The sequence below is a fragment of the Amphiura filiformis genome, unplaced genomic scaffold, assembly GCF_039555335.1.
Source record: "Amphiura filiformis unplaced genomic scaffold, Afil_fr2py scaffold_21, whole genome shotgun sequence".
Classification (NCBI taxonomy): Eukaryota; Metazoa; Echinodermata; class Ophiuroidea; order Amphilepidida; family Amphiuridae; genus Amphiura; species Amphiura filiformis.
The window spans coordinates 369,662-397,401 of NW_027305485.1; the positions used below are offsets into that span (position 1 = coordinate 369,662).

The 27,740-nt window shown below is 37.0% G+C and overlaps 1 protein-coding gene across 1 annotated transcript in view; it reads left to right on the plus strand.

Annotated features, from left to right (window-relative positions):
• The window catches only part of LOC140143344 (lysophospholipid acyltransferase 1-like), a 43,430-nt gene extending 18,611 nt beyond the window's left edge, over positions 1-24,819 (plus strand). The window contains exons 5-12 of the mRNA XM_072165200.1: positions 526-580; positions 5,040-5,217; positions 5,684-5,774; positions 11,213-11,314; positions 11,973-12,076; positions 14,184-14,381; positions 16,128-16,279; positions 17,213-24,819. Of these exons, the coding sequence (XP_072021301.1) occupies positions 526-580; positions 5,040-5,217; positions 5,684-5,774; positions 11,213-11,314; positions 11,973-12,076; positions 14,184-14,381; positions 16,128-16,279; positions 17,213-17,396 (1,064 nt within the window). The 3' untranslated portion in view covers positions 17,397-24,819. The remainder of the gene's footprint in view (positions 1-525; positions 581-5,039; positions 5,218-5,683; positions 5,775-11,212; positions 11,315-11,972; positions 12,077-14,183; positions 14,382-16,127; positions 16,280-17,212) is intronic.
• The last annotated feature ends 2,921 nt before the right edge of the window (positions 24,820-27,740 follow it).

Consider the following 27,740-nt stretch of genomic DNA (forward strand, 5'->3'; position numbering starts at 1 on the left):
ACCCATAGATACCACAAAAGACCACAATGAAAACCACTGTGCATGCGCGACTGAATCCCAGGGTTTGAGATGACGCAATCACCCTAAGTGCTATGCTCACGGAATCGCTGTCCGGGCAGCGTAACCCGTGTGGCTACTGGTCGGTGCTTGGCATGCGGGGGGTCTAAGGTTCGAATCCCTGGGGTGCCAAGTTACTTCTTTGTGCATCTTCAGTGTTAGGGTAGCTCTAGTATAGAGCCTCTGCCAATGCCCAATAGCACAAGTAATTATGAGGTCTGTCTATACCATGTACAAGCAATCTGAGTTCTGACTGGGCAGCTACGTGTCTCGATGTCATGCGCCTCGATGTTCACACCTCGGCGCTGTGCGCCTCGAAGTCGGCGCTTCTTCTGTTGGACATCGTGATACGTGCCTCGATGTCGGCGCTACGCGCCTCTACTGTTGGACATCGCGATCCGAGGGAACTGACCAAGTTCTATGTTAGGGTTAATGTGATGAAGACATGCTTTCCTGTTTATTTTCCAGGCTGTGCCCGAGATGAAGATAAGCTTACTGATCAACAAAAGAAAATGATAGTCAGGTATGTATTTACCCTTACACCACATATGGAAGACAGGACCTTAATCTTTCACACAGGGGTGTAGATTTCAAATGGAGTCACCTATTCAGGTAACCTCATTTGAAGTTCACACTCCCTAAGTGGGAGATTAAGGTCATGTCTTGCATAGGAAGTGTATGGATTTTAACTGGACTAGTACATTTTGAGCACGGGTTGAAGTGGATTTAAGTCTTTAGATTTATTTTTCTAGAAAAGTACATTTTGTATAGTCAACAGGTTTTAAAGGGGGTAACCCTATTGGTTTTGGATATGGATTGTCTTTAAAATTACATAATAATATCAAATATCGCCTCCTTTATGCTGCTTTGTGAAAAAACGAGAGCATTTTCAGCGTAAATGTGAATAAATAGCCAAATTTGCAATCCAATACCTTGGTATACGTGAATTGCATTCTGGGCAGGCAATGACGAATGCTGACATGCTGTACAATGCCCGGCCCGTATTGAACGGAAAATGTTTTTTTTTCGTACCGTTTCAGAAAAAAAAAAGGAAACAAAATATATTTCCCCTTGCAATATGTACATTTCAAATGAATATAAAAAAGTTTGGGTAAAATGGAGAGGAAAAAAAAACCTTCCGAGACCGGGTTTTGAACCGGGTACCTCTCGGGTAAAAAACGAACGCGCTAGTCAATTGAGCTATTTAGCACACCACACTTACTGTTGCCGTTTTCATAACTATATACGGCGCACCGTCTCCTCAGCAGTTAGTGTGGTTCGCTTTTTTCACAGAATGTGTATGACGCGACACCAAAGTAGCTGTTGCGGTGACTGATATTTCGTTCATAATTCACTCCCAGAAATCCAAAGTATTTACCATTGTTTACAAACTGGTATACCTGTAAAAACCGCTGTGATTCATGATTTCTCCGAAATACATCGACTTGGAGCGTCAAATTTCAGGATAGTAATGAGAAAAATAGTATCTATTATGTGATACCAAAACCTCATCAACAATGAAAAAAAAATCGGGGATGATGCTGTCGATCGGGTTACGGACCTTTAATTTGATGACAGGCATTTCAAAGCTTAAAATATAGTTTATAAGCAGGGACAGGCGATTTCTGCGGAACTTTTTTCGCGCAATTCCCGCAATTAGCTATTTTTTTTTCCTATGGGCAGGGATACATGATTTGCACTGAAAAAAGAGTTCCGCGCAATTCCGCGCAATTTGCAATTTTTTCCGCGCAAATCGCCTGTCCCTGGTTATAAGTAAGTTGGGTATGACAAATTTCTTTTCCATTTTTGTCTCCAATTTTATGTACCCAGTATCCATTTAAAAAAAAGATATATATCATCAAATAATCCAAACTGGTTTCCAGGGTTCTTATTATCAATGAATGATCATATTTATTGGCTGACATATCTCACTACTGCACCCAGGCATGAATCTGTCAATTTAAACATGCTCTAATTCACAATTGAGAAATAAATAAAGCTTCTAAGCATGCACAATACACCTCATTTGTTCCAGAACAAATGCACACAAAATTGTGCCAAAATCCATTTTTCAGGATTTGTCTTGATTTCAAAAACTTATTTTATATCGTCATTACATCCATGATAGAAGATTAAATTTCCCAATATATTAAATTTTCTTGACCATATAAACTAATCAATGTCAAATAAGCAAGTGTACATTAAATTATCTGATAATTGTCCTATAATTGATTCGGAATATGAAATTACATTTCAAATCAGTTGATTTGTACACAGTGTATGACGCAGTACTCTGTGGAGCGCTTGTGTGTTGTCGTCGTGGAACTGCATGCGTATGTGGTGTGGGGTCGCAATATATTTAAAAGAACTAGTAATTGGATCAATTTATTTTATGGTTTCACTCTGCTGTAAATAATCTGGGAACTATACTTTGATCAGGACAAAATTGGCAAGGCCTGCAACATATTGCCCCCCCACTGCCAAGTAAGAAAAGAAGTATAATGCAAATTGCCATGCACCATGTAAATCTTCAGTCCATGTAAATACATGGACATATGTGACGTGTCATGTCAAAAGGAGACACTTTTGGGCAGGTTATCAATTTTGAGGTTTTTACATATCTTAATTATATAGATATTTCGCTCCATAACACTGTTTTCCCCAATGAAATCGGACATTCCTAAGCGAAGATATTTAGTTCGGAAGTTATGGTATTATAAAATTGGAAATTGAGATATCGGCCTTTAAAAATATTATTGACAATGTTGAGAGTAGGAATTACCTTGAAAAATATCTCAAAAAATACAAGATGCCAGTTATATTCCGGTCTGAAACTATCAGACAATATTTTCAACATTAATAACATCACAAATTCAAACAAACCCAAATTGTGAAAAAAATCACCCCGGGCAGATTTTTGGCTATTTCTCCAATTACGATCCTGCCCAAAAGTGTCTCCTTTTGACATGACACGTCACATATGTGATGCGATCAAGCAAAATCAGTCGGAACTCGGAAAATATTAAATTTTCAGTTTCTTATAGGATAGTAAAAAGCATTTACAAAGCTGTATTTTGCAGAAAACCCCATTGAAATTGAACAACCAGTTTAAAAGATATTAGCAATTAAAGAGTTTCCAAAACAAGAGGAAACAAAAGGAATTATTTCCTTTGTTTGGCTATATCTCAAAATCAATATTTCCGAGTTCCAACTGATTTTGCTTGATCGCATCACATATATACATGTATACTTGTGTTGATAAATACATATACAAATTGGAATTTTTTGATTGAAAGGATTAATAAGAAATTTTTGATTTGATTTATTTAGTAAAGTACAAATTTAAGTATTATACAGATTATACATGTACATTAGATTGAGAGAAATAATTGTGTTCATATATTATTTCTTTTCTTTACGTAACTATGGAAACCTTGTAAGCGGAATATTTTGCCAATTCAGATAAAATCAACATTTTTGAAATTGCTTTCTAATTACAGATATGAATTAATGTGATACTGGAAAGTTTAGTGAATAAAATGTTTACTTACATAGAAAAAAATCAAATCCGCTCTCCCTGTGCGGCACCTGGAGATTTCCTGATTTCAGCTGTGAATATCTTGATAATGCTTGACTTAAAAATTTAACAAAAAAAATTAAATCAACTTGTCTCAACACAGTGCACTATATAAAAAAGTTCAAACCCATAAAAGCCTCAGCACACTGATAAAAATGTGCATGAATTTGCATATACTTTATTCATTCCAATAAGCGCCCATGCCCCAATAAGCGCCCACCCAGGGTATTTTCAATTTGCTAAAGGGTACCATTCATGTTGAAATTACAGATAGATATCGATACAGTGAAATAGCTGCAGGACTACAAGTCCTGCATAAACTTGCAAAACATTTTCTGCATCAGAAAAGCTATTAAAACGTCTCTACATACATAAATTTGTCTCTAAAAAACGCCCTTTACGAAAAAATTAGGTAAACGAGGTAAAAAATAAGCGCCCACCCAAAATGACTTTGTTAAGCGCCCTGGGCGCTTATTGGAATTAATATGGTATATATACTTTATATCACAAGGGGAATGTCTATAACAATGTTGCATATATTCTTTTCATGATTTATTTGCCATACACAGTCTTAAAATTTGAGTGAGCCAGTAGATTACATATTTACCATGAAGTACTACTACTGGTGATTAAAACCACAGGTTGTTGTTACATTATATATAGCAAGCATGCAGGTGTTTCTGTAGGGATTGAGTGAGGCACTCAACATATGTATGGGGTCTCAAATGGAGGCTGTTAGAACGGAGTGCGTTTTAGAGGAGAGTAGAAACTAGTTGTCAAGAAAAATGGTCAGATGGGAAATATTGTGATTTTGTTTTGTTAATGATAGATTGCCTGATTTCATATGTAAAAGCTGATAAGTGACATTTTCAAACTTTCTGTATTAATTTAAGTTACAATGCTAGCTTTTAAAGGAGGATTTTGTGATCCTAGCATCCACTTTTTATGACATTTTCAGTAGATATCCACAAAAAAAGCTTATTCCCAAAATTTCAGTTGATTCTGATTTTGCGTTTGCAAGTTATGCATGATATGTGTATTACGCTGCTCCATAGGCCACTGTTGTAATTTTGTTCTGGTATAAATTAAAATTTGACAATATTTTTGCTAAACGAATTAATCTGCAAGAAATTTTTGGTACATAAACATTATGTAGCCAGAGGTTCCAGTGGTATAAAAATCTCAACTTTTTTTGAGAAAAGTGGGGATGAGGCTGTGGATCACGAGATGCCCTTTTAATTGACACTCTACTTAAAAAAAAAATCAATGTATAAACAGAGGGGGTGGGCATAATACCCAAGTGGTTACGGTAAGTATAAAGGAAAGAAATCAGTATAAAGGGAAGAAATAAAAATGGAAATCAAACACATAAATATTGATGATGTATTTTATACTTTTCATACAGGAAAGTGCCAAATCCCCTGGAGTTCTACAGCTTCATATTCAATGTACCCGGTCTGCTGGTTGGGCCTGTGTGTTACTTTACACATTACACAGAGTTCATTGACGGAACTAATTTTATGCACAGTGTGAAGAATGAGAAAGGAGAGGAGGTCATGGTGTACAAGGAACCATCATCAGTGGTGAGTAAGCACATTATTAGGCTATTCCAGTTAAAATGGATGACATGAAAAAAATAGCCCCTGGTTCACAGGGTTTTACAGGGAACCAGGGGCTATTTTCAAGGGGCTAAATGGCCCCTGGCCCCACTTATTTCCCAGCCTGGTTCACTCTTCCACACAGATAGTGTGAATTTCAAATGGGGTTACCTGAATGCGTGACTCCATTTGAAATTGACAATCCTGTGTGGGAGATTACAGATCATGTCTTCAATAGGGGGTATGGATTAAAATTAATACAATGAAAACGACCAAACTTAAAGGTGCAAATTATCGTTTGATTTTGGATTCTTGACAAAAAAACACTATTTGCTCTCCAAATGGGAGATTCACCATAGCGTTACACACAAGGCCAATTTTGAGTTGGCACTCTTTGGGTATAATCTCTATGGGTTTGCTACAATTTTATAATATTTCTACTCTTTTGCAGCGTGCTGTCACTGGGAAGTTGTTGTTTACTGTTATGTCAGCACTGGTACTCATGCTAGTAGTACCTAGATTTCCTATCTGGGGAAATGTTGGTAAGTAATAGGCCTGTTTTATTCCATATATCACTAAGGCCAAAAAAAAAATTGTTTGTTTGTCCATAGAGGCTTATGAAACAGTTGGGTCGGTAGGTCGGATTTAAAAAAAAATTTTTTTTTAGACATTGCACTTGAAACTGACAATTTGAAGACCGGTAAATAAGTCAAAACACACAGCACTTTACTGGTTTAACTCTTGAGATGGTTCTGCATGTTATACTGTTCATTGCATTTTCTTTCTTTAATTTATACTAACCACAGTTTTATACGGTGTCCCATCGATGCCATACAAAAAATCAAATCAAAAAAAAAAAAAAAAAAAAAAAAAAAAAAAAAAAAAAAAATAATAAAAAAAAAAAAAAATTTTTGCCTAATGTGGGACCTAGTATTAATTTAGTGACGCACTTAAGCCACTCTTTGGTTCTGTTACAGGTGTGAATGGTTTTTGGTGATTTATTTCATGTACCGTATAAAATGTACTGTTGGTATATTTAATTCTTGGACATAGGTGTACGGACTGTACGTGCCAGGCATCAAGTCAATGGTTGTGCCTATTTCACAGGAGCTCTGACCTCATCAACAGGCTGCTTAGGCCTAAAAAAAAATTGGAAGACCTGAGCGCAAGAAGACCGTAAGTCCACTTGGCCCCTCAAGATGTATACACTAAAGTTACGTATAGTTTCTTAGGGTTTTATAATGTTTAATACATGTTCCAGGGTGAAAGCATCATGAAAGGTTGTGAAAGATTTGTTTTGGCCCCTGAACATGTATAAAACATTACCAAACTGTACTGAAACTATACGCAACTTTAGTGTATACATGTTGAGGGTGCCAAAATGGACTTACGGCTCTTGCACTCAGGTCTCCATTTATTGTTTGATTGGCGTAACATAAAAAAAAATTAGGGTAGGTAGGTCGGGATTGAGTCGTGCGTAGTTCACTATGTTATACACTTGTGGGATACACTCATTGCTTTCATATGAGACCTGCTTCCACAAAACCCGGAAAAAGTCACCAAGGCTTGGTTTCAGATACAGTCTAATAAACATAACAAAAATCACTAGAAGCCAAAGGAAATTTGAAGCTGAAGATGTTGAAGATGTATTTTTGAAGGACAATATATTGAGTGATCTTAAGGGGGTACTACACCCCTGGCCAATTTTGTGCTTATATTTGCATTTTTCTCAAAGATTATAGCGCATTGGTGACAAGTAAGATATGTATGTTATAGGGGCAAGGACTACAACTACTGCACTGAAAATTCAGCAACTCAAGGCAAGTAGTTATTGATTTATTGATCAAATATTGGTTTTCCCTCATTTTTGACTGTAACTCCATAACCGTTGTCTATATTGAAATAAAATTTCCAGTGCAGTAGTTGTAGTCCTTGCCCCTATAATATACATATCTTACTTGTCACCAATGTGCTATTATATTTGAGAAAAATGCAAAAATAGGCACAAAATTGGACGGGGGTGTAGTACCCCCTTAATGATATATCATTTTAAAGCTGACAATCTGATTTACATGTAGACATATCTCTAATCATAATTTCCCGACTTTATGCGGGTATCGTGGGAACAGATACATGCAACCAGTGATCTCATCATCTTGGGGAATTCACTTTGCAGTTGCAATGGGCTATTCCATATACAATCCACGCTACCCCTGTGGAAGATTTAGCTGAAGTCTGCCACAGAGGGAGTATAAGTTTCAAATAGAATAGACCATTGGGTAACTTCTATTTGAAATACTCACTCCAGTTGTAGAAGATATAAGTTAAGGCATAATACAGGGGGAGTATGGGTTTCAAAATGATTAACTCTGAACAATTACATTTGAAATTCATACTCCCCCTGTGGAAGATATTTCCAAAATCTTCCACAGGGGTAGTGTAGATTTTAACTGGAATAGCCCAATGTGCAAAGCTATAGATAGAGTTTTGGAATTAAATCTAATACTGGAACTTACTTTTTGCAACTATTGCGACGTTGCGTCTGGAACCACCAGACTTCATCTGGCAACTGACCCGTTGGACTGGTCACGTGATAGACGGGTATGTATCGACCCGATGGCCCGGTCCTATGCATGAGATAAATTGAAGCGGAGTCCCCTTTTCTTGTTCAGTGACGGTTGCTCAATGCGTTCCCAAATGGCTTCTTTTATGCCTCTCCTATGCCATTGTTCCTCCTTATCAAGAATAACGACTTCCTCGTTCTTAATTGAGTGTCCAGTGTCCTTTAAATGGAGGTAAACAGCGGAGTTTTGCGCTTCGTTGGTACTTGGTCTCCTATGTTGACCAATGCGGGTTTTTAACGCCTGTTTGGTTTCTCCAACATAAGCCGCAGAGCAATCGGTATCACCGCACACAACCCCGTACACTAAGTTTGAGCGTTTGTCCTTCGGTTGCTTGTCCTTCACATTCACAAGTAACTGGTTTGAAGGATGTTGAGATTCCAAAGGATTTGAAGTGGTTCTTCACGCCTAGCCATACCTAGCCGTCTATTACGTGACAAGTCCAACAGGTCAGTTGCCTGATGAAGTCTGGTGGTTCCAGACGCAACGTCGCAATAGTTGCAAAAAGTAAGTTCCAGTATTAGATTTAATTCCAAAACTCTTGTTTGAAACTACTGGATGACTAAGAACATTCACTCATTTGTCAAAGCTATAGATAATAAGGGAGTTTTGATGATTGGCGAACATCTAGTCCTGAATTGAAGAAGATAAATTGAACTTGCACAACCTCTTCATATTAATGCCCTGCGGTGCAACCTGAAAATTCCAAAATACCCTGGACCAACTTGAAAGTGGATTAGATTAAAAAAATTTAAAAATCTATGCGTTGGAGCGAATCGGGAATAAATAGATGGGTTGGGCCAGGTCGAGGGTGAGTAATCTTTCAGTTTGGGTTGGGATCAGCAAAAACAAAATATACTATAGAAAAATTATCAAATTTGTGTACATCGTGGAACATACTCTTTGCGTGGCTGTGCGTAGTAAGCAGTTGTACGCAGATAGCCTCACTAATATGGACGCGTAGAGGAGCGTTGTACGCACGTGTAGTTAGCATGATTAGTCGCGGAGTAACAAGCGTAGTTGAATGTTCCACCATGTGCACAAATTTAATATTTTTTCTATAAATACTAATGTAATATTAAATAAACAATAGTACAGATGTGTCCATCCGTGATGCGAGAACTGAGTGAGAAAACTGTGTTCGCTAACCTGAGTGGGAGTGCATGTAATATATGGCATGCATAATTCATCATTCTTAGTTTTCAATTTACATTTGATCTGGAAAAGGCAAGCACAACTTGGGATGAGGCTAGCACAAGTGTGGATCTGCCGGTCAGGTGTGCCAAAAAATCAAATAGGTTCGGATTGGGCGCGAAAATTCCAAATTGTTCAAGATGGGTCGGACCACATTGGTCTTATTTGGAGAATGGCAGGACTGTGGTGGAAAAAATCTCGTCCCGCAGGGCATTAGTTCATACAGGCTGTCCAAAATAGGATTGTGATATTGATAATTTGCACCTTACACAAGTTTGAAACTACAGTGGAAACTCATTGACATGAAATCTGTTGACACCAAATTCCTGATGAAACAAAATGGTTTTCAAGTCCGTCACATATAATTTATCCATTATTAACACCCGATAATACAAAATCCTGTTGACACAAACTGAAATCCAAAGCCCTGACAATTGTGTTAAGGAGGTTCCACTGTATATTTATTTAAAAACATTGAAATGTTATATAACCCTAAAAATATATAGGCCTATCAGCAGAGCAGTGTTGTCATGAGTCATGACCTTTACCCCACCAACATGACCCAACATGACCAAGACTGTGGTTTACACCCTCTAAAGGAAGTCACCAAACTATGTACACAAAGTAGGTCAATTCATTTCGCATGCAAATTTTGATGGCCTTTTGTTAGTGTTGGACAGGAAGTTCCTAAAATCCTACCTGAATTTGACAGTGTACAAATATTATATGGTTAGGCCAAAAAAAAAAAAAAAAAAGATTGTTTGCTTGTCCTCCACCGACCGACCCTAATCTGGAAAATCTGGAAAAAAGGTGTTTTTTTTTGTTTTACTGTACAAATGAATACTGACCCTAATTTTGGAAATTCCAGAAAAAGTTTTCTTTTACTTTCAACATTTTTGACATCCTGAAATTTTTTTTTTACAGTTTCTACACACTTCTAAACTGTTTTAAAAACACGAATGAAGTGGTATACATTAGAGAAATATCCCAATTCACAACTATTTGGGACCGACCGACCCAATTCTGAAAAAGTTGTGGAGGACAAGCAAACTATCTTTTTTTGGCCTTAGAGGGGAAATAATGCGAACTATGTTTCCCGAGGTACTGGCTTTGGGCCTACATTTGTATCACCCTAAATCCGGAGGGTGTGGGATAGACTCATAGTCAGTACCGAGGGAAAAATAGTTGCCCTGTTTCCCTGATATAAACCATGTAGTATTTGTTTTATTACACCAAACTTTTGATTTTGGGGATGATGTTGATATCTAGATAGGAAAACTATCGCACAGGGAAATAGGCTTTGTCATTTGCGACTAACCAATTAAGTGGCATGATTTGCTCATGAATATTTATGAGGTGTAATGATAACATAAATTTATGTTATATGTACTAGGACCTATTTATGGTATACCATGATACAAACTTACCAATGCCATGAGTGTCAAAATGTACATGATAGTAAAAACAGAATACCGTAAAGGTTTGCCTAATGGCACTATGGGGTCACTTGACATAAGTGGAATTTTAGGCACAACCTAACAGTACCTTCCCGTAAAATTATCACCAGCAAATAAGGGCACAGAAACTTTATTCTCATTGGGATTTCAGAGGAGGGAGCTCTGTATTTGCTCATGAAATTTACCCCAAGGCAAAGGAGCCCAAGTTCTGTTGATTCATTCAACGGCAACATTTAAACATGTGATCACTTAAATGTCCTATCTTTAGTTTTTAGGGTCTTGTTGTGTTTTCTATTATAATCATGTTTTTGTTGGTGTGTCTGTGTAGGTGGGGTATGGGGAGGTATATGAGGTGTGTGTGTGGGGGGAGTGTATGTCCACAAATATGTGAAACTTCAGAAGGTAGTAAATATCAAGTATAACATGTAAAAGGGCACACAATTTGGTATATATATTACAATGAGTGATTATGATTTTTGTTCTGTGATCTTTTGTAAAATCAAATTAATGATAAACTGAAAATTGAGCTTGATAAAGTCAGATTGAAGTCTTACAATACTGTTTACTTAGTAAAAAGTGGTTGATACTTCATTTAAGTCCAGGTCGTGCATTTTTGGTTGTAGATTCCCAAGATTTGATGTATTATTTTCAACAAGTGTTAGTTGGTATCAGTGAAACTAAATCTGTTGTATTCCTTGTTCCTTGCAGATGATGACTTCATTAACAACGGGTCATTTTTGTACAAGATTGGATTCTTGATGGTGTCCATTGAAGTGGCCAAGTCAAAATATTTTTTCGCTTGGGTCTGGGGTAAGTATTTCTATTTCTTTACACATTTTTATGATGTAAAAAGAACCTAGCTGGGGGCACTTGGCATTGAGGGTATATCATCTGTGAACATGGTCTTTCAAAAAGCACATTCAAGATGTACCGTAAAAAATAGTTAGCATATATGCTTACTATTGAGCGCTTTTGAAAACATGAAATTGTACCAAAGTCTGGTGCTTTACCAACTGAGCTAATGGGGTTGAGGCACACATTTGCAGGTTTACTTATTTGTATATAAATATGTGTATCGATGATTTGCTCAAAACCCTGTATACTTTTGTGGATGTGGCTCTTCATGTTGCACATATGCTAACTATGATCGAGTTTTTACGGTATAATCTTTGATCTGAAAAAGCATTCCTACATGTAAGCATTTTTATACCATATACATAAAGCATTGGCAATATTTTACTCTTCAAGCAAGTGAAAGAACAATCTTCTTGACTCTAAACCCTGCATTTATACCAGGGATTTAATTATACCACTGGCAAACAAGGTCAGAATGTTTATGCAAGGTCATAAAGTTTTGATACATGATTCTTTCTTCTCCTTTGAAATACATAAGATACAATGCAGTCCCGTATTTGTTGATTCATAAAAATAAGACCACCACTAATTCTGTTTACACTTGACATTTCAGCGGACGCAATCAACAATGCCGCCGGTATTGGATTTAATGGTTACGATAAACATGGCAAACCAAAATGGGATGGCGTCACAAATATCAGAATATGGAATTTTGAGGTGAGACACAACTTTTTAAAGTGCAAAATAAGACTCGCTTCTTATACCAGGCTTGGTTTCTCATTTAGCCACTCAAAGAAATCAGGCAAAATGAAAATCCATTTTCCAACCAGGGAAAACTCAGGGAATTAAAGAAAAAACAGCCAAATTGGGGAAAACTCAGGGAATTTGAATGAATTTTTTCGACTGATACAGTGCACAGCATCAACACCCTATGTTATAAATATTTTGTCATACAGGTCCATACTCCGTTGGTGAAATCAATATTCTATTATTGACATAGATAAAGAAAGTTTACATAGGCCCTATGCATTGTGATATACACGTGTGATCGAATATTATAATACAAGCACCTGGATTTTAGGTGAATGGGCTAAATGTGTTCCTTTATATAATTGTAATTCTCAAAATTAAATATATCACAATTTTAACTTACGATTTAAAAATTGTTACGCCAAAAATGCAGTAAAAATGTATCCAGAGCAAACAGCAATGGCCGCTAATTAGTGTATTTAATTTCAAGTTAGTGTATTTAAAAACAAAACCTGGGTTTACCTGAAAACAAATCAAATTTCCTTGTAATAGCAACACCATATGGGATACTAGAGCATGCGCAAATCGTATATAACGTGTAGAATAGAACTTGGCGGTATCTCATATGATAGTCGTACTATGCTTAGCCTGAGTCGCTCGGCCTATCTCAAACAAAATCGCCATGCGTAGCTATTGAAAAACGAGAGGATTCGCCGTACTATCACGGCAATTTTTGACACAAAGATATAGGGATGATGACGCTGTGCAAAGTCAACGGTGAAAGTCCACATTTTCACAATGCTGGTAAAGTGGAAATTTTTTTCATGGAATTTTAAAAATTTGTCAGGGAAATATCAGGAAAAATCAGGGAATTTTGTTTTTGTGTAATGCTGAGAACCCTGATTGAAATACAATCAGTGGTGCTTATATGATTTTTTTCTGGGGAGGGGGATATCGAGAGGTCAGTGACACAAAGCCAAACTCCATTTTGGCCATTCTGAGAAAAAATGAGTTTAAAGATAATGATCCACATTGACATATTTAGTTAAGTCTATGTTTCACTGGTCATTGATTTCAATGGGGTGCTAAATGGAGTTACTTTTCTGTGTCTATTGGAAAGTGCTCATGTTTCTGAAATTTTTTGCAAAAAATGGAGTTATATACGTCTTTGTGTCACTGACCTCTCGATATGTTAAATGTTAGTGTCCTTCAAAATTTTAAATTTATTTTCATTGTTCTGAGACTGCACTTGAAATTGCTCTGCATCAGATGAATTGCACTAAAACTTTCCAAAATGGGGTGCAAAAGTGCACCCCAAGGTAAAAAAAATAATTTGAACACAGGTGAATCAGAATATTTTGCAAGGATAAGGAAAGATTTACTTTTGTTTGTTTGTTTTATTTTATTTCTTCTTTAACCTGGGACACTCAATCAGTTGAAAACCCAATTAATCATCTGTTCTTCCTTGAGGCCCAGGGATCAATACAACATTTACATAACATAATTATTAAGGTTTTAAAAATACTACATACATTCAAATACACAATAATATTGCAAATTTAGATAAATACAATGCTTACAAAATAAATCAAATTACAATGTAACTTTACAACATGTTTAAAATACTATTAATACTACATACATAGGCAAAGCAAATAGAATAAAGGATCAAATAATATGGGGGACCCAATAAGCATTAAAACTACTTAAAAGATAAAACACTACAAAAATCAACCTATGAACCAGCATAGCTATAAAACATTAATATTATTCAAAACTATTGATTGCACCAAATACAAACTAAATAATTCATTTAATGTCAAATACAAATAATTCAATATGGAAACTGATTGCACAAAATAGTAGTAAGGCCCAGCATGATAGTATAAATACAACTCAAACAAATCTTGTTTTGCAAAATAAACGAATGAAGCCAAAATATGAACAAATTTAAAGACTACAATTTAAGAATCATAAAATTGAGAGTTGTATATTTACTAATATCTTGAGTCATATATTAGCTCCAGTCCTTCAGCAATCAAACAGTAAACTTGATATTTCATTCTCGTTTCAGACGGCTACAAGCTTGAAGGTCCTAGTGGACAACTGGAACGTAACGGGTTCCACGTGGCTTAGACACGTCTGCTACGACAGAGTACCATTTCAGAAACAGTTAATAACGTTTGTCTTATCTGCTGTGTGGCATGGCTTCTATATGGGTTATTTCATCACATTCTTATCAGCTTCATTATTTGTGACGGCTGCAAAGAAGGTAAGAGGAGATTCATAGGATGCATAATATTAAATCCAGAGAACACAGACTCCCTATACTGCCACTGGCGTACAGTAGCGCTGTCAGCTATGGGGGAAAATTGGGGATATTCAGGCCCATGGCAACGGTGTCGGGAAAAAATGAAAACAATCAGCATCTCATCTGAAGGTAGTGTGCTTAGGTCCCATCAAGTGCATCTATCAAATGCGTCTAGTATGTAATGTCATGCTCACATGACAATAATTGCCTCGAGCCCATCCCAAGCGAAACCGAATACCCCCAATTATCATGCGGGTATCAACATGGCAATTGAGTCCAGGTTCTCTAGTTTTAATTCTGTGATTGGATGTGATCGTTTCTGAGCCTATGCTGGAATTCTTTTTATGCACATGTGTTAGGGGGTTATTGTGATAGTGCATTCGCCAGCGAAGTGATTACATAACTCCCTGGTAACTGGATCATGCACCTTTTGGAATTGGTAGTACATGCCATAGACTTTGTGTTGCGATCAATTTGATCGTGGTGCAGAACAAAAAAGCGTGGTCCAGTTGACATAGTGATAATCGGATTACACGTAACACTTCACCGGCGAATTCCTTCTGTGTGTGTATGTTTATGTATTTTATGCCTCCACCGCGAGGCATACTGTTTTTGCAATGTCCGTGCTTCCGTGCTTCCTTCCGTGCTTCCGTACTTCCGTCCGGATGCTGTATCTCGGGCATGGATGGGCGGATTTACTTCAGATTTTCAGGATAGGTGGGTCATGGTCAGAAACCCTGGACACTTTTTTTTGGGTGGGTTTGAAGGTCATATACTGAGGTCAAAGGTCATTTGAGGTCAACTTGTAAATTTGGTCTCATATGAACAGTTCAAATCCTATGGGCATGAAACTTGGTGGGTACAGTCAACATTTAGAGCCAAATTTTTTGAAAGTCATTTTGGGGTCATCTGGGGTCACCCAGGGGTCATCTGAGGTCAAATTAGTAAAAACTCGTATGGGCATGGAACTTGGTGGGTACAGTAAACATTCAGGGCCAAATTTTTGGAAGGTCATTTCGGAGTCATCGGAGGTCATTCAGGGTCATCTGAGGTCAAATTGGTACAAACTATCATATGGGCATGAAACTTGGTGGGTACAGTCAACATTTTTGGAAGGTCATTTTGGGGTCATCTGAGGTCAAAGTATGAACAGTTTAATTCCTAATGCAACCAAACTTGGGTCAATGCTGCATTATGGGTACCCTCATGTATTGGTGGTATCCAAGGATTTAATAACTGTTATAATAAATTTAAATCGCCCCATGGTGGAGGCATCCCAGTCGACGCCTTGCGTCGAAAACCGCGACGTTTCTAGTTAGGATTTGTGTTATTTCCTGACTTTTAGAGCCAGGAGTATTGCAATACTGGGCTATTCCATTTAAAATCCACAACCCCTGTGAAAGATTTTGGTAATATCTTCCACAGGGGGAGTATGAATTTCAAATGGAATAAACACATTAGCAGCTCTATTTGAAACTCATCCTCTCTTTGTGGAAGATTCAGGTTGAATCATTCTCAAGAGGGTGTATGAAATTCAAATGGAGTTTCCTAATGTGCTCATTCCATTTGAAATTCATACTCCCCCTGTGGAAGATATTTCCAAAATCTTCCACAGGGGGCATGTGGATTTTAATGTAATAGCCCAATGCTTGTATTGTATATCCTTTTTAACCTTGATTGTATATTTTCTTTGTGTTGTGATTACAGGTTCGCATTAATTTAAGACACCACTTCCAGTCATCGGTAGGCCTCAGCAGATTCTACGATGTCCTCACATGGGCGTGCACCCACCTCTGTCTTGCATATTTCATTGCACCATTCACATTCTTGAGATGGGATCCATGTATTAAATATTTCAAGTAAGGCAATTTCATCAATTTATTGTTGATTTAACAGTTTTAACCTGCGAACAAAAGTTGCTCCAGGTCGTCATTAGAAATCGACTTTTGAAGTTGAGGTCAATGTTTATATTACTTGACCATCCCATATTCTTAGTCAGTGGGAGTGGTCTATTACGTAGACACATAATCTGATTGGACAATCGCATGATTTCGGGTGTCGTCTATCAGGCCGTAGACGACCCCTACATCATCATGCGTGTTGATAACGCGTAACACGCTCATAGAGGTGCGCATATGTATCGCGTTGTATGCGTAGACGCAGTGCAGAATACTCGCACGCGCTAACAGTACACGCAACAAAAGATGTGTAGTTGTAAACAAGTTTTGTTCAAATTTTAAAAAAAGGGAGTTTTTATGACGGTAACTTAATTTTTGCTTTAAAAAATAGTTTACAGTTATTAAAATAATATTTAAGTGACTAAGAATGAGAATAAACGATAGGAATTTTTATTTTGCCTATCCTCTACCTATGATAGACGACAGGCAGGTCCAATATTTTTTTATCGTAGTGGATACCGGCTGCGCCGGCATCCACTACTCAAAATAAAAATTCCTATTGTTTATCCTCTAAATAATAGATGTGACCTCACTAGCGTAGTAAAGAAAGCGTCTCCTTTGGTTGTATTCGCTGCAGAAGTGATAATGTAACAGGATTAACTACCATAGCAATACATGTAGATGAATACAAGTTTTGAATATATTGCCCTGCACTACAACGTTCACGCGAACCAAAGGTTCTCGCAAAAGCCCTTTGCGAGAACCGACACAGGTTCCTGTAATTGATTGCGAATTTGAACCCCTGTACAGCCAGAATGGGAAGCATTCGTCTTCTTCGGTTGTTTTTTAAAAGAAAATGTACTGAATGTACGCTCTTATCATTATCATTTTCAGTTCACTGTATTGGTTCCTGCACATACTGGCCATTGCAGCTTTATTCCTTCCCGGCAGACGACGCACAAAACCACCATCAGAAGAAACCAGCAAGAGGCCAGAAGTTCTGAATCACAATCTCCCACCACACATATCCGAGTCATTCAACGGTAGCCTGCAATTTGAGGACAAGAAAGAACGGTGAAAAGGGAATGGGCGAATCAAGAACAAGTGATTTGTATATTTTATGTGTTTATTTATTCATGCTTGTCATATCAGTTATGGTCGGGTGCTAGAGGTTGAAAGATGAAGACCTCTGATAAAAAAATGATGAAAATTATGTGTGTAACCTCCAATATATCTGCGCAAATAAAATTTGTTTTAACAGAACCGTTATGCTTATAAATCAGCATCAGACTCTTTAAAAAAATTAATGAAATCAAAAACAAATATTTACGGATTTTTTGATTGAGGGATTATGAAAAAAATGCATTAATATTCAATTTTTGTTTGTAGTTTTGTAAAACATTGTCAACAAAATTTGTGATTTAGAAACCTCAATGACCTTAAATAAGGAAAGGAAAATAATTTTTTGTTATTCTTTTATTTTGTACATTCTTTCAATTCTACAAAACTGCCCATGCACTATTTACTACTATAAAGAAGTTTGAATTTGTATATAAACTGAGCTCAAAAAGAAACTTATAATTTTTCACAAGGTCATATCTTGAAATCCTGTCAATCAAATTCTACCAAAATTACACACAGGTTTACTTCAATGCTCTACTCTTAACACATGTCAGTAACCAAACAGTTATCCAACTGACATAACAACAAAATGCACTGACATGGAACAGCTTCCTGGACCACATTCACAGCCCAGCCATGTTTCATGAAAAAAGTGTATGAAAAGCAGAAAGCAGCACCGTTTTATCATCAGAGCAAGGATCTTGTGTGCATTCTCACAGATTTTTTGTGCTGGGTGCCAAATGTTGGGCTATGAAAGTGGAGGAAGTCCAGGAAGCTGTCCCATGACAGTGCATTTTGCTGTTGTGTCAGTTGGACAACTGTTTGGTTACTGACATGTGTTTTGAGTAGAGTATTAAAGTAATCCTTTGTGTAATTTTGGTTCATTTTGATTGACAGTATTTTAAGATATGACCTTGTGATTCACAAGAAAATTATAAGTTTCTTTTTGAGCTCAGTTTACATCAATGTAATCTGCTGGAATACATTTATGCAAATTTGTGAAGTAAACTTAACCCCCTGAACACTACCTGCCGATCTAAAATTGCCTCTTATTGGTCAATTACATGATATCTTCACTTTAATCACCAATCAGAATGGAGCTTTGCAAATAATTCACCCCAATTTTTTTGCATGGTGAAATTATTCTGAACAATGTTGCTGATTGGGCCAATTGATAATGAAAACTTCTTTTAGGCCAATAGGCAGGTAGTTCTCATGGGGTTAATTTGAATATATTCAATGTTAGTGCAATTCTTAATTGGGGCATTGGATAATAGTCAGCTGAACGATGAGTAAAAAATGGGGTGTAGTGATGGACAATGTTGAAACGTTTTGGTAATCCTAATTAACAGTAGTTAATAATCCTGTCTTTCCAGGTTTAGTAGTAATGCATCGAAAACAAAAGACAGGACTTTAGTTTTGAGGCTTATGATGTATGTTTCAGTAGTAATTTATATGGTGACGGTTGTGGAAGTTGATTGTCAAAACACAATAAATGAAGAAATACAAATTAATGATTTGCTTTGGCATTATATCCCAATGTGAAAATTGTAAAATATTCTTGCGTACGCGTAGTGTGCGACTATGCGCATATTGAAAGTGAGATATAACATGGCTCAGATACATGGATAATCCAATCAGATTGCCAAGATAACTGTTTATGATTGTGCTTTAAAAAGCATTTGACCAAAAAGTAAGCAGTTTTATTCTTTCTTTGATTCGCATTTTGAAGACTCGAAAACTTCATAATACTCCATAAAAGTTATGAGGGGACCCACCTTTTTGGATTGTCATTCATTGGGACCAAAATAAATGGACCTTCAGCATTTTTGTGTGGCAGTTAAGCGTGAATGTGTGCCTCATACGTTTGTGCGTGAAGAACATTAGGCATAATCAACAAATTTGCACTTGTTTCGAACATAAGGCAGTCTCGGCTTGAGACAGGGTAGTAATATGCACACCCTAAGAACTAAACTGGAACAGTCACATGGGGAAAAGAATTTTTGAGTTGTGAGGTATGCGCTTCAACTTTTCAATGGCGTACATGCAAGCCTGTGAAATTTATACAATACAGTTTTTGCAACAATAGTAGACGAGATCTTTCTGCCAACTGAAATATTTAGAATTGGTGTATACAAAGCTGGTAACAATTTGTTTTACAATTTATGAAGTGTATTAGGCAAAAAAAGTTCTGTTTCCTGTAGGTGGCCGAAATCATCAATGAACACAAAAATTTTATGGATTTTTCAAATAAAAACCAGATATGGTTCAATTGCTTTAAAATAATCCCAAAATGTTAACAGACTACGGGAAACAAACTCTTTTTTGTGCGTGTTGCATTATATTCTATTTTTCACCTTATTTCAATTAACTTTTTTTTTTTCGTATAAGAAATTAGCTTTCCAGATATTTTGATAAGTTTGGGCAATTGTCATTTTTATTTTTCATTACTTTGTGATTTTGGTGGAAGAGAATATAATATATTTTTGAAATGTAGCAGAATGTGGCTAATTCTCCTCTTGATGTGAGTGAGTTATAAATCTCTTCCTGAGGAATTAAAGCCATATTGTAACATTTGCAGAGGAGGACGCAATTATATCGTTATGAATTCGGCAGACGGCCGAATCCGGATTCGGCTTTTGGTAAATACATTTTAGGCATGCATTACTTTTGAATTAGAGAACAAGGGATCAATGCTTTACCTATAGAGGGCAGCATATCGATTTTTTTAACGTTATCGTCTTTGACCGTACTGCGAGTCACCGTTAGCTAACCCAGTATGCCGCCCTCTTTTGAATACTTCCTATGCTGTTATCATCTGATCTCCGTTAAGAAATTGATATGCTGCCCTCTATTGTGTACAGCATTGATCCCTTATTCTCAAATTCAAAAGTAATGCATGCGTAAAATAAATTTACCAAAAGCCGAATCCGGATTCGGCCATCTGCCAAATTCATAACGATATAATTGTCACAATTTAGAATTTTACACAATTGAAGTGTACTTGAATAAACTAACATACCCTGCAAAAATTAAGGCCTTGGGTTTTGATTTTTAAAAAATGTGTCCTGTCGTTGTATTATTCTTATGATCAAAATATTAGTTGAATGCATACGCGATGTTTATAACACTGTACGTACGTATGAGATGGTCATAATACATTAATAGGACCGACCTCTCGGTCACCATAGACGGAGTGACATGCATGGGTGCTGGAATAAAATAGCGACTTTCTTTGTTTTGCCTCATTTTGTTTAGCTCAAAATTAAAAGGGGGCATTTCTGTGAGTGAAACTAACATTTGGTAGACAAAGAATCCATTTCTTATACAAATGTTACAATATGGCTTTAAAACTGAAAATTGTAAGAAAATGGTGCACAAGAAAATGAACCTATACACACCTTTGTGCAAAGAGAGTTTGTATTGCTTTCCAATGAATGTAAAGTGCAGAGTTCCAGATAAAGATGGAATGAACTTTGACCTTGAAAGGGAGACATTGCATGGTTGCAGTGTTATTTTTTTTTACATAAAACAAAGGACTTCCATATTTCTGTGTATAACATATCATGTAGTAGGTAACTGTGGAATGGGCTAGTCAAGTTAAAATCCATACACCCTCTATGGAAGACATTACCTTCATCTTCCACACAAGGGGTGTAGATTTCAAATGGAGTCACTCGTTCAGGTAACCCCATTTGAAATTTGCACTCCCTGTGTGGGAGATTAAGGTCATGTCTTCCAAAGGGGGGTGTATGGTTTTTAACCGTAATAGGCCAATGATGAATTGATCAGTAGTCTGTTTCTGTGGCAATGTAATGAGTTGATTGAATGATCTTCAACTGTCTGCATTTTGAGATGTTTTTGTCTTTTGAATGTGTTCTTACAATTTTTGCAATAAAGCTGGCGAAATGATCGTTGCTTGGATACAGCAACTGTGGGTAACAAGCAACCTCTTTGAGATGTAATAAAAAGCTTCTTTGGAGTGATTTAAGCAAAAAACATAATAGAGGCTGTCAGTGTGACGTCACAGTGGTCATCTGGTGGGTATGTGGGTACTAGTAATTCTGTTCACAGTTTCAGGGCATGAACAACAGGTGCATTAGGTATAGAGCAATACTAGAAGTCAGTTAATCTATAGAGGTCAATCATATCAAGCAAGTGAATGAGGAGCTTGTGGGTATGAATCATGTTTACAAACACTATTGTCATGAGACACGCTTAGAAAAACGTTGACGGCCTCTATAGTTATTAATAGCCCATTAGGTCCATTTGAATTGAGGACACCAGTGGAAGAGAACACTGCCATCTTGATTCGGTGTTCGTTTGAAACGTATTATACTTGGATGCTTACGACCCATCCGATTCAAGCAGGCGCATGTAACATAAATGCAAGATGTATAATTTATGTAAGAACAAATTTTAAAAGGCATGTAGGGTCTCATATGTGCATTCAGTTTTTAAGTGAAAGATTGCCTTGTTATCATGTCTTAATGTATGTAATTTTTGTTAAAGCTTAGTGATTTACATTTGGGCTGTTCTAGTCGAAATCCATACACTCCCTGTGGAAAAAATGAACTTAATCTCCCACACAGGGGTTGTAGATTTCAAATGGAGTCACCCATTCAGGCATAGGCCATAATGGTCTATGATTCAGGTAACCCCATTTGAAATTCACACTCCATGTGTAGAAGATTAAGGTCATATTTGCCATTGGGGTATATGGATTTCAACTGGAACAGCCCATTTTAGAGTGTATACAAAGGGACATGGGACCATTAGTGGGAATATTTCTCTTGAGCATAGAATGGTCTATGTCTTGAGTTAGCTGATGTGACTGACGGGAGATTCATGTTGGTATGATTAAGCACCAAAATGAAAATGATGATTAGGGAGCAGTCATTATTTACGCCAGTGAGAATGGTGGAATGCAATTTTTTCCTGGAAATAAGGGGGAATATTTTATTTGATAATCAGGGGAACCTGATATTTTTTGTAATTCTTGAATGGGGACATAATTTCTATTTTGAAAATATTTGAAATTCCTCCATTCCCCTTTGGTGTAAATAATGACCGATCCCGTAATATTTACAAGGATTCTTTACAAGTGGGAAAATGTATACACTCGTAAACGGGCATATCCAGGGTGTGTGGAGGGTGCGCGTGTACCCCATGTTTTCTGAAAAATGCAAAATCAGCATATTTTTGACACATTTCGAGCATTTAAGCCCTGCTGGGGTACATGTAGTCAGATTCTGGATACGCTGTCAATGCAAATCACACAGCGTCGTTGGGCAGGAAAAACCTCCTATAATTGTCACTGGCCCCTGAACATGTTTAAAGCAAAACCTCCTATGTAACCTCTTGGCAGTATTGTTTTTAACATGTTTAAGGGCAACAAGTACATAAGAGGTTTTCCTGCCCAACAATTACAGGCTATTAAAAAGTAAATCGAGATGATTGTTTTTGTAATAATGCTTGAAATTTTGTCAGCGATTTTTATATAATGTATGAGAAGGCCTTTATTGTACAGGAAAAGATCCAATGACCAATGAGGTTAATATAGGAGACGACGGATGGCATAAAGTAGGCAACCTAAACACTACCATGCCGCCAGTATTTTCATATTTGTAAAAAGTATAAAAAGATGAAATAGGAGAGATGATGAAAATAAACAAAATCAAGCTTGTCAAACAGATAGGCCTGTAATTATGTTATATGGAGTAAAGATGATTCGTTTCATGATTTTCTATCGTATTAAAGCATTTAATTCTGCTGCAAAGCAAACTCGCCAACATAAAACATGGTGAGAATGAATACAGAAATGAGGATGAATTATAATGCATTTTGTCATTGCATATGCACATCTTGTACAATATATCTTTGCTTCATAGCAAATGATTTTAGCTATAGTCGAGCTTGTAAATAGAAATTGCAGTGTCTTATTAAGTTTGTATGTAAACAAAACCAGCAACCACCTTGTATACTATCCACATGCATGGTTTTGAAACCTCACCAGGTTTTTACAAATTTGATAGTTTCTGTCAATGCAGCTGAGCAACAGAAAGCAGCTATTTCGTTGACTCTAGGCAGCTATTTGTCAAACATGCCTCCTTCATTGGGCTATTCCAGTTAAAATCCATACACCCTGGATGGGAAATATGACTTGAATCTTCTACACAGTCACAGACAGTGCGATTTTCACATTGAGTTACCTAAATGAGTGACTCAATATGAAATCTGCACCCCCTGTGTGGAAGATTAAGGTCATGTTTTCCATAGGGGGTGTATGGATTTTAACTGGAAAAGCCTCTCTTTGCTTCAGGATTAAGTTTGAGCATGGAAGTAATAAGACATGTCTGTTGCTTCCATGGTTTGAGTATGATGCACAATAAGCCAAATTGGCATTGAAATTTGCAATGCATTGTGGGACAGTTTTTGCAGTTTTGGGACACTTTGCCCTCTGACCTATCGGGAAAATTATTTTTTGTGCATACAAAATGTTATTTTAAATGTTTTTCTGGAATAAAAAAAAATTGTTTAAAAAACATGATTATTTCATAAATTAATTATTTACAATATTGTTAATGATAACATTATTACAATAATAAATGAATGAATAATAATTACAGCGATTTGCCCGATATGTCAGAGGTCAAAGTGTCCCAAAATTGCTCTTAAAAACCAAAAGTTACAATGCCGATTGGGCTCATACTACATGACAAAGTTCCCGTTCACACCAAAAGTGGTACGAACGAGGCTTGTTTGAATTTAACTTAAAATGGCTTCCACTAGAGCAGAATTTATTTTCTTTCCATTGTATATGACTAAAATTAAAAAAAACTGTAACAAATAATGTTAATGTAATCACTGCATGTTGTGTGAAGCAAAATTTTGTGTCAGTTTGGTGCAAAATAGCAATTTGTATATTTTTAACTATATATATATATTTCAATAAATTGTCGAAAAGAGTGTAACAAATTATTATGTATTATGCATGAAACAATGCACACAAATTTGATATTATATTGTAAGAAATGCTCATAAATGTATGAATTTGAGCAAAAAAATTGTAAGATGCGATTTCTTCAAAGAGGTTAACACTAGGTGGCACAAAGCTCTCTATAGCCATGTGCATAATGCTATGGGAAGACCATCATATTGGATTGCCTCATATATATCATCACGTTACACATTTTATGTTATGTAACATGTCGACAGCTCAGTGCCAGCTATGGGTAAGTGCAATAGCTGCCCTGTGATTATTTGGCAAATACACAGTATATTGTACTCATCTACACATGGCAGCTATTGCACTTACCAACTTCTGATACTGAGCAGTCGATGTGTACAGTCAATGCAGGATTTTCTAACTAAACACCTCAACAAAAGATGGGGGAAGACTTCACTCTGTAAAAACAAAGCAATATTTATACGCAATTATTATATTTAAATATCTGTATGAAAATGGTGTTTTGATTCTTGTATGCTACAATTCAGCACTTATGATGGCATTCACTATGGCTGTTAGAATTATACCCCGGTGGGGTCACTCAACTTGCAATAGTGACCGCACGATCGTTACCAAAATCGCGGAAAAAGGGGTCTTTTTAGGGCTTGTCCGCGGACAAAATTGTCTGTGAAATTGGAAAAATAGGGGTGTTTTATTGCACAAATATCAGCGAAATTGGAAAAAAGGGGTTCTTATTATTTTCTCCCGATCCCGTGGATAGCTGGCCCCCAGGAGCTGGCCAGATAAATAAATCACAGGAATAAATTTATGCAGTTATTGTATTTCAACAACCACCACTATGTATCTCTGATTTATATGCAAGGGGTACTACTTGAATTCTGTGATGCCCTGTTGATTACTAAAAAACATTCATAAAAGCCTTCTCCTTGAAATGTTGAAATAGAGTCAAAATTGCAAATGTGTCCTCGGAATCTAAAAAATAGGGGTGTTTCAGAGTACCATTTTGTCCTTGTTTTGAAGTAAAAAAGGGGGTAAAATTTCATGATTTGTCCTTGAAATTGACTGCGAAAGGGGGTAATTTGTACTTGTGGTAACAGTCCTATGCGTCCCCCCTGCCAGGGAGTGACCCCACCGGGAATTATACCCTATCTATTGAAAATAAACTTACACCTATACACAGGCAAGGTAGCTTATTTCCTTAACTGGTCTTTCCCTACAGAAACACGCTTGTATCCTGCGAGGGCCTGACAAAGTGTCGAAGCGATGTCTATAAACATTCATGTATATTTCAACATGCTGGCCTTATTGATGGTAGAAAAGGAAACATTTTTATACCCGTTTAGCAAGCTAATTACATATAGATGTTTTGTGAAAACTTATATTTGTCCACAAATTCACCTTTCGCTGCTGAGACGAATATACCTTTAGGTATATTCGTCTCAGTTTCGCTGAACCTCTTGAATCTTTTGCAAGATTCCTACACACTCAAAAGCAGGCATTGGCGGACTACTCCATTTAGGTTATTCCTTCATGTAATTTTACACAAAATTAGGGTTAGGGTTAGAGTTAGGGTTAGTTTAGGGTTAGGATTAGGGTTAGGGTTATGATTAGGATTAGGCTTAGGATTAGGGTTAGAGTTAGGATTAGATAACACGAAATAATTACATGAAGGATATCAACCTCCATTTTGCAATCCACACCCCTTGTGGAAGATTTAGCTGGTTTGTCATGGAGGAATTTGGAATTTTTTTGTACACATTTGTCAAAATGATGGATGCAACAGCCAAAATTTCTCAAGCCAATATTTTATGTTGACATTTGATTATATATTTTTTTAATTATTATGAGTAATCCACCAACTATAAACCACATGCTACCTGTAATCTTTGTGTCACCCAAGCAGCACGGGGCAAAATGCCCCCAGTCAGAACTCTTGCCCCCCTGTTTCCCCCAAAAAAACCAAAATTACGAAGGTTTCCACTTTTTACGGTAATTTTGCGCAAACTTTGTTGATTTTGCCCCCCTGAAATTCACTTTGCCCCCCCTAATGCCCCCCAAAAAAAATTTCCTGGTGCCGCCACTGCACCCAAGGAGATTAGACCCAAAGAGTACTACCAACTCTAAATTTGATATGCGTGTAATCCTATGGTTAATCCGCCATATTGGGTTTGTCGGTCATGGACGGCAACTAGTGTATCTCTGGTGTTTTTCGCCAAAGCCAGAAATCGAATAATAATTTTCATCTTTAAACTTGAGCATTACAATCAGTGTGCATATTTTGTACAATGTGCTACATGCAGAATGCAAACAACCACATTGTGAATCGTGGTTTGACGGCACATCGAGAAATTATTCGGATTCGGAAGTAAACTATTTGCCCTCCATGAGCGATACATAAGCATGGCGGAGTCGTTATTCTTTGATTTCATCTCAAGTTTGGTAGTGATGTAGGTGTGTATTTCGCTGGTCGCAGTATTGGATCGTACGTGCTAGCCTAACACATGCATACAATTCCGGCGTTTGTAGTCGCCGCCAGGTGTGCATCCTGCAACACAGGCAGCGTCAGGTTCTGGAACATGTAGCAGCAAGCAAATGCCAGCGATTGGGCGGTTTGTTGGCATGCTTTTGGCGTGGAAAAGAAGCTGCATAAAAGCAATGATCATATACCAAACTGAAGGTAAAACAAAGTATAGTGTAGATGTGAATACCAGACTTGTAGTACCCGTACCCATGGCCTGGGACCCGTACCCGTATCCGTACTCATGGCTTGGGATCCGTACCCGTACTCATGATGGGTCCCAATACTACAAGTCTGGAATACTATATGATCCATGATGCTAATATGTACCAAAATGTTTCAAATACGAGATATTATGAAATAAGTAGCAGAAAGCACCAGTGTGATAAGTTTTTTGTACTATAGCCACATGCTATAAACTAATGTTCTGATGAAGTTGACAATACTGATAGAACATATATGTAAGAAATAAAATGTTTTGTGATTTAAAGTAATGCTGATTCAATGTGAGAGTGTTTCTTGTAGTACTGCTCATTTGAATTTTTCAGTTGGTCTGTATGTAGGGGATGGAAAGCGATTTGTTTTTATGCGAGGTTATAACAAATGGACAATTTTGGCATTCCTTGTAATGCATTGTGAAATTGTATATTGGATCATGCAGGCTTTGATTTTAAGCCTTAACCCTAACCGCCTAAGGGCTTTTCGGCGACGGGAAGGGAAAGAAGGAAGGAATAAAGAGAGAAAAGAAGGAAAGAAGTTGTTTGCTCTGGGTGGGATTCGAACCCGAGACCTCTCGCATGCCAAGCACACGG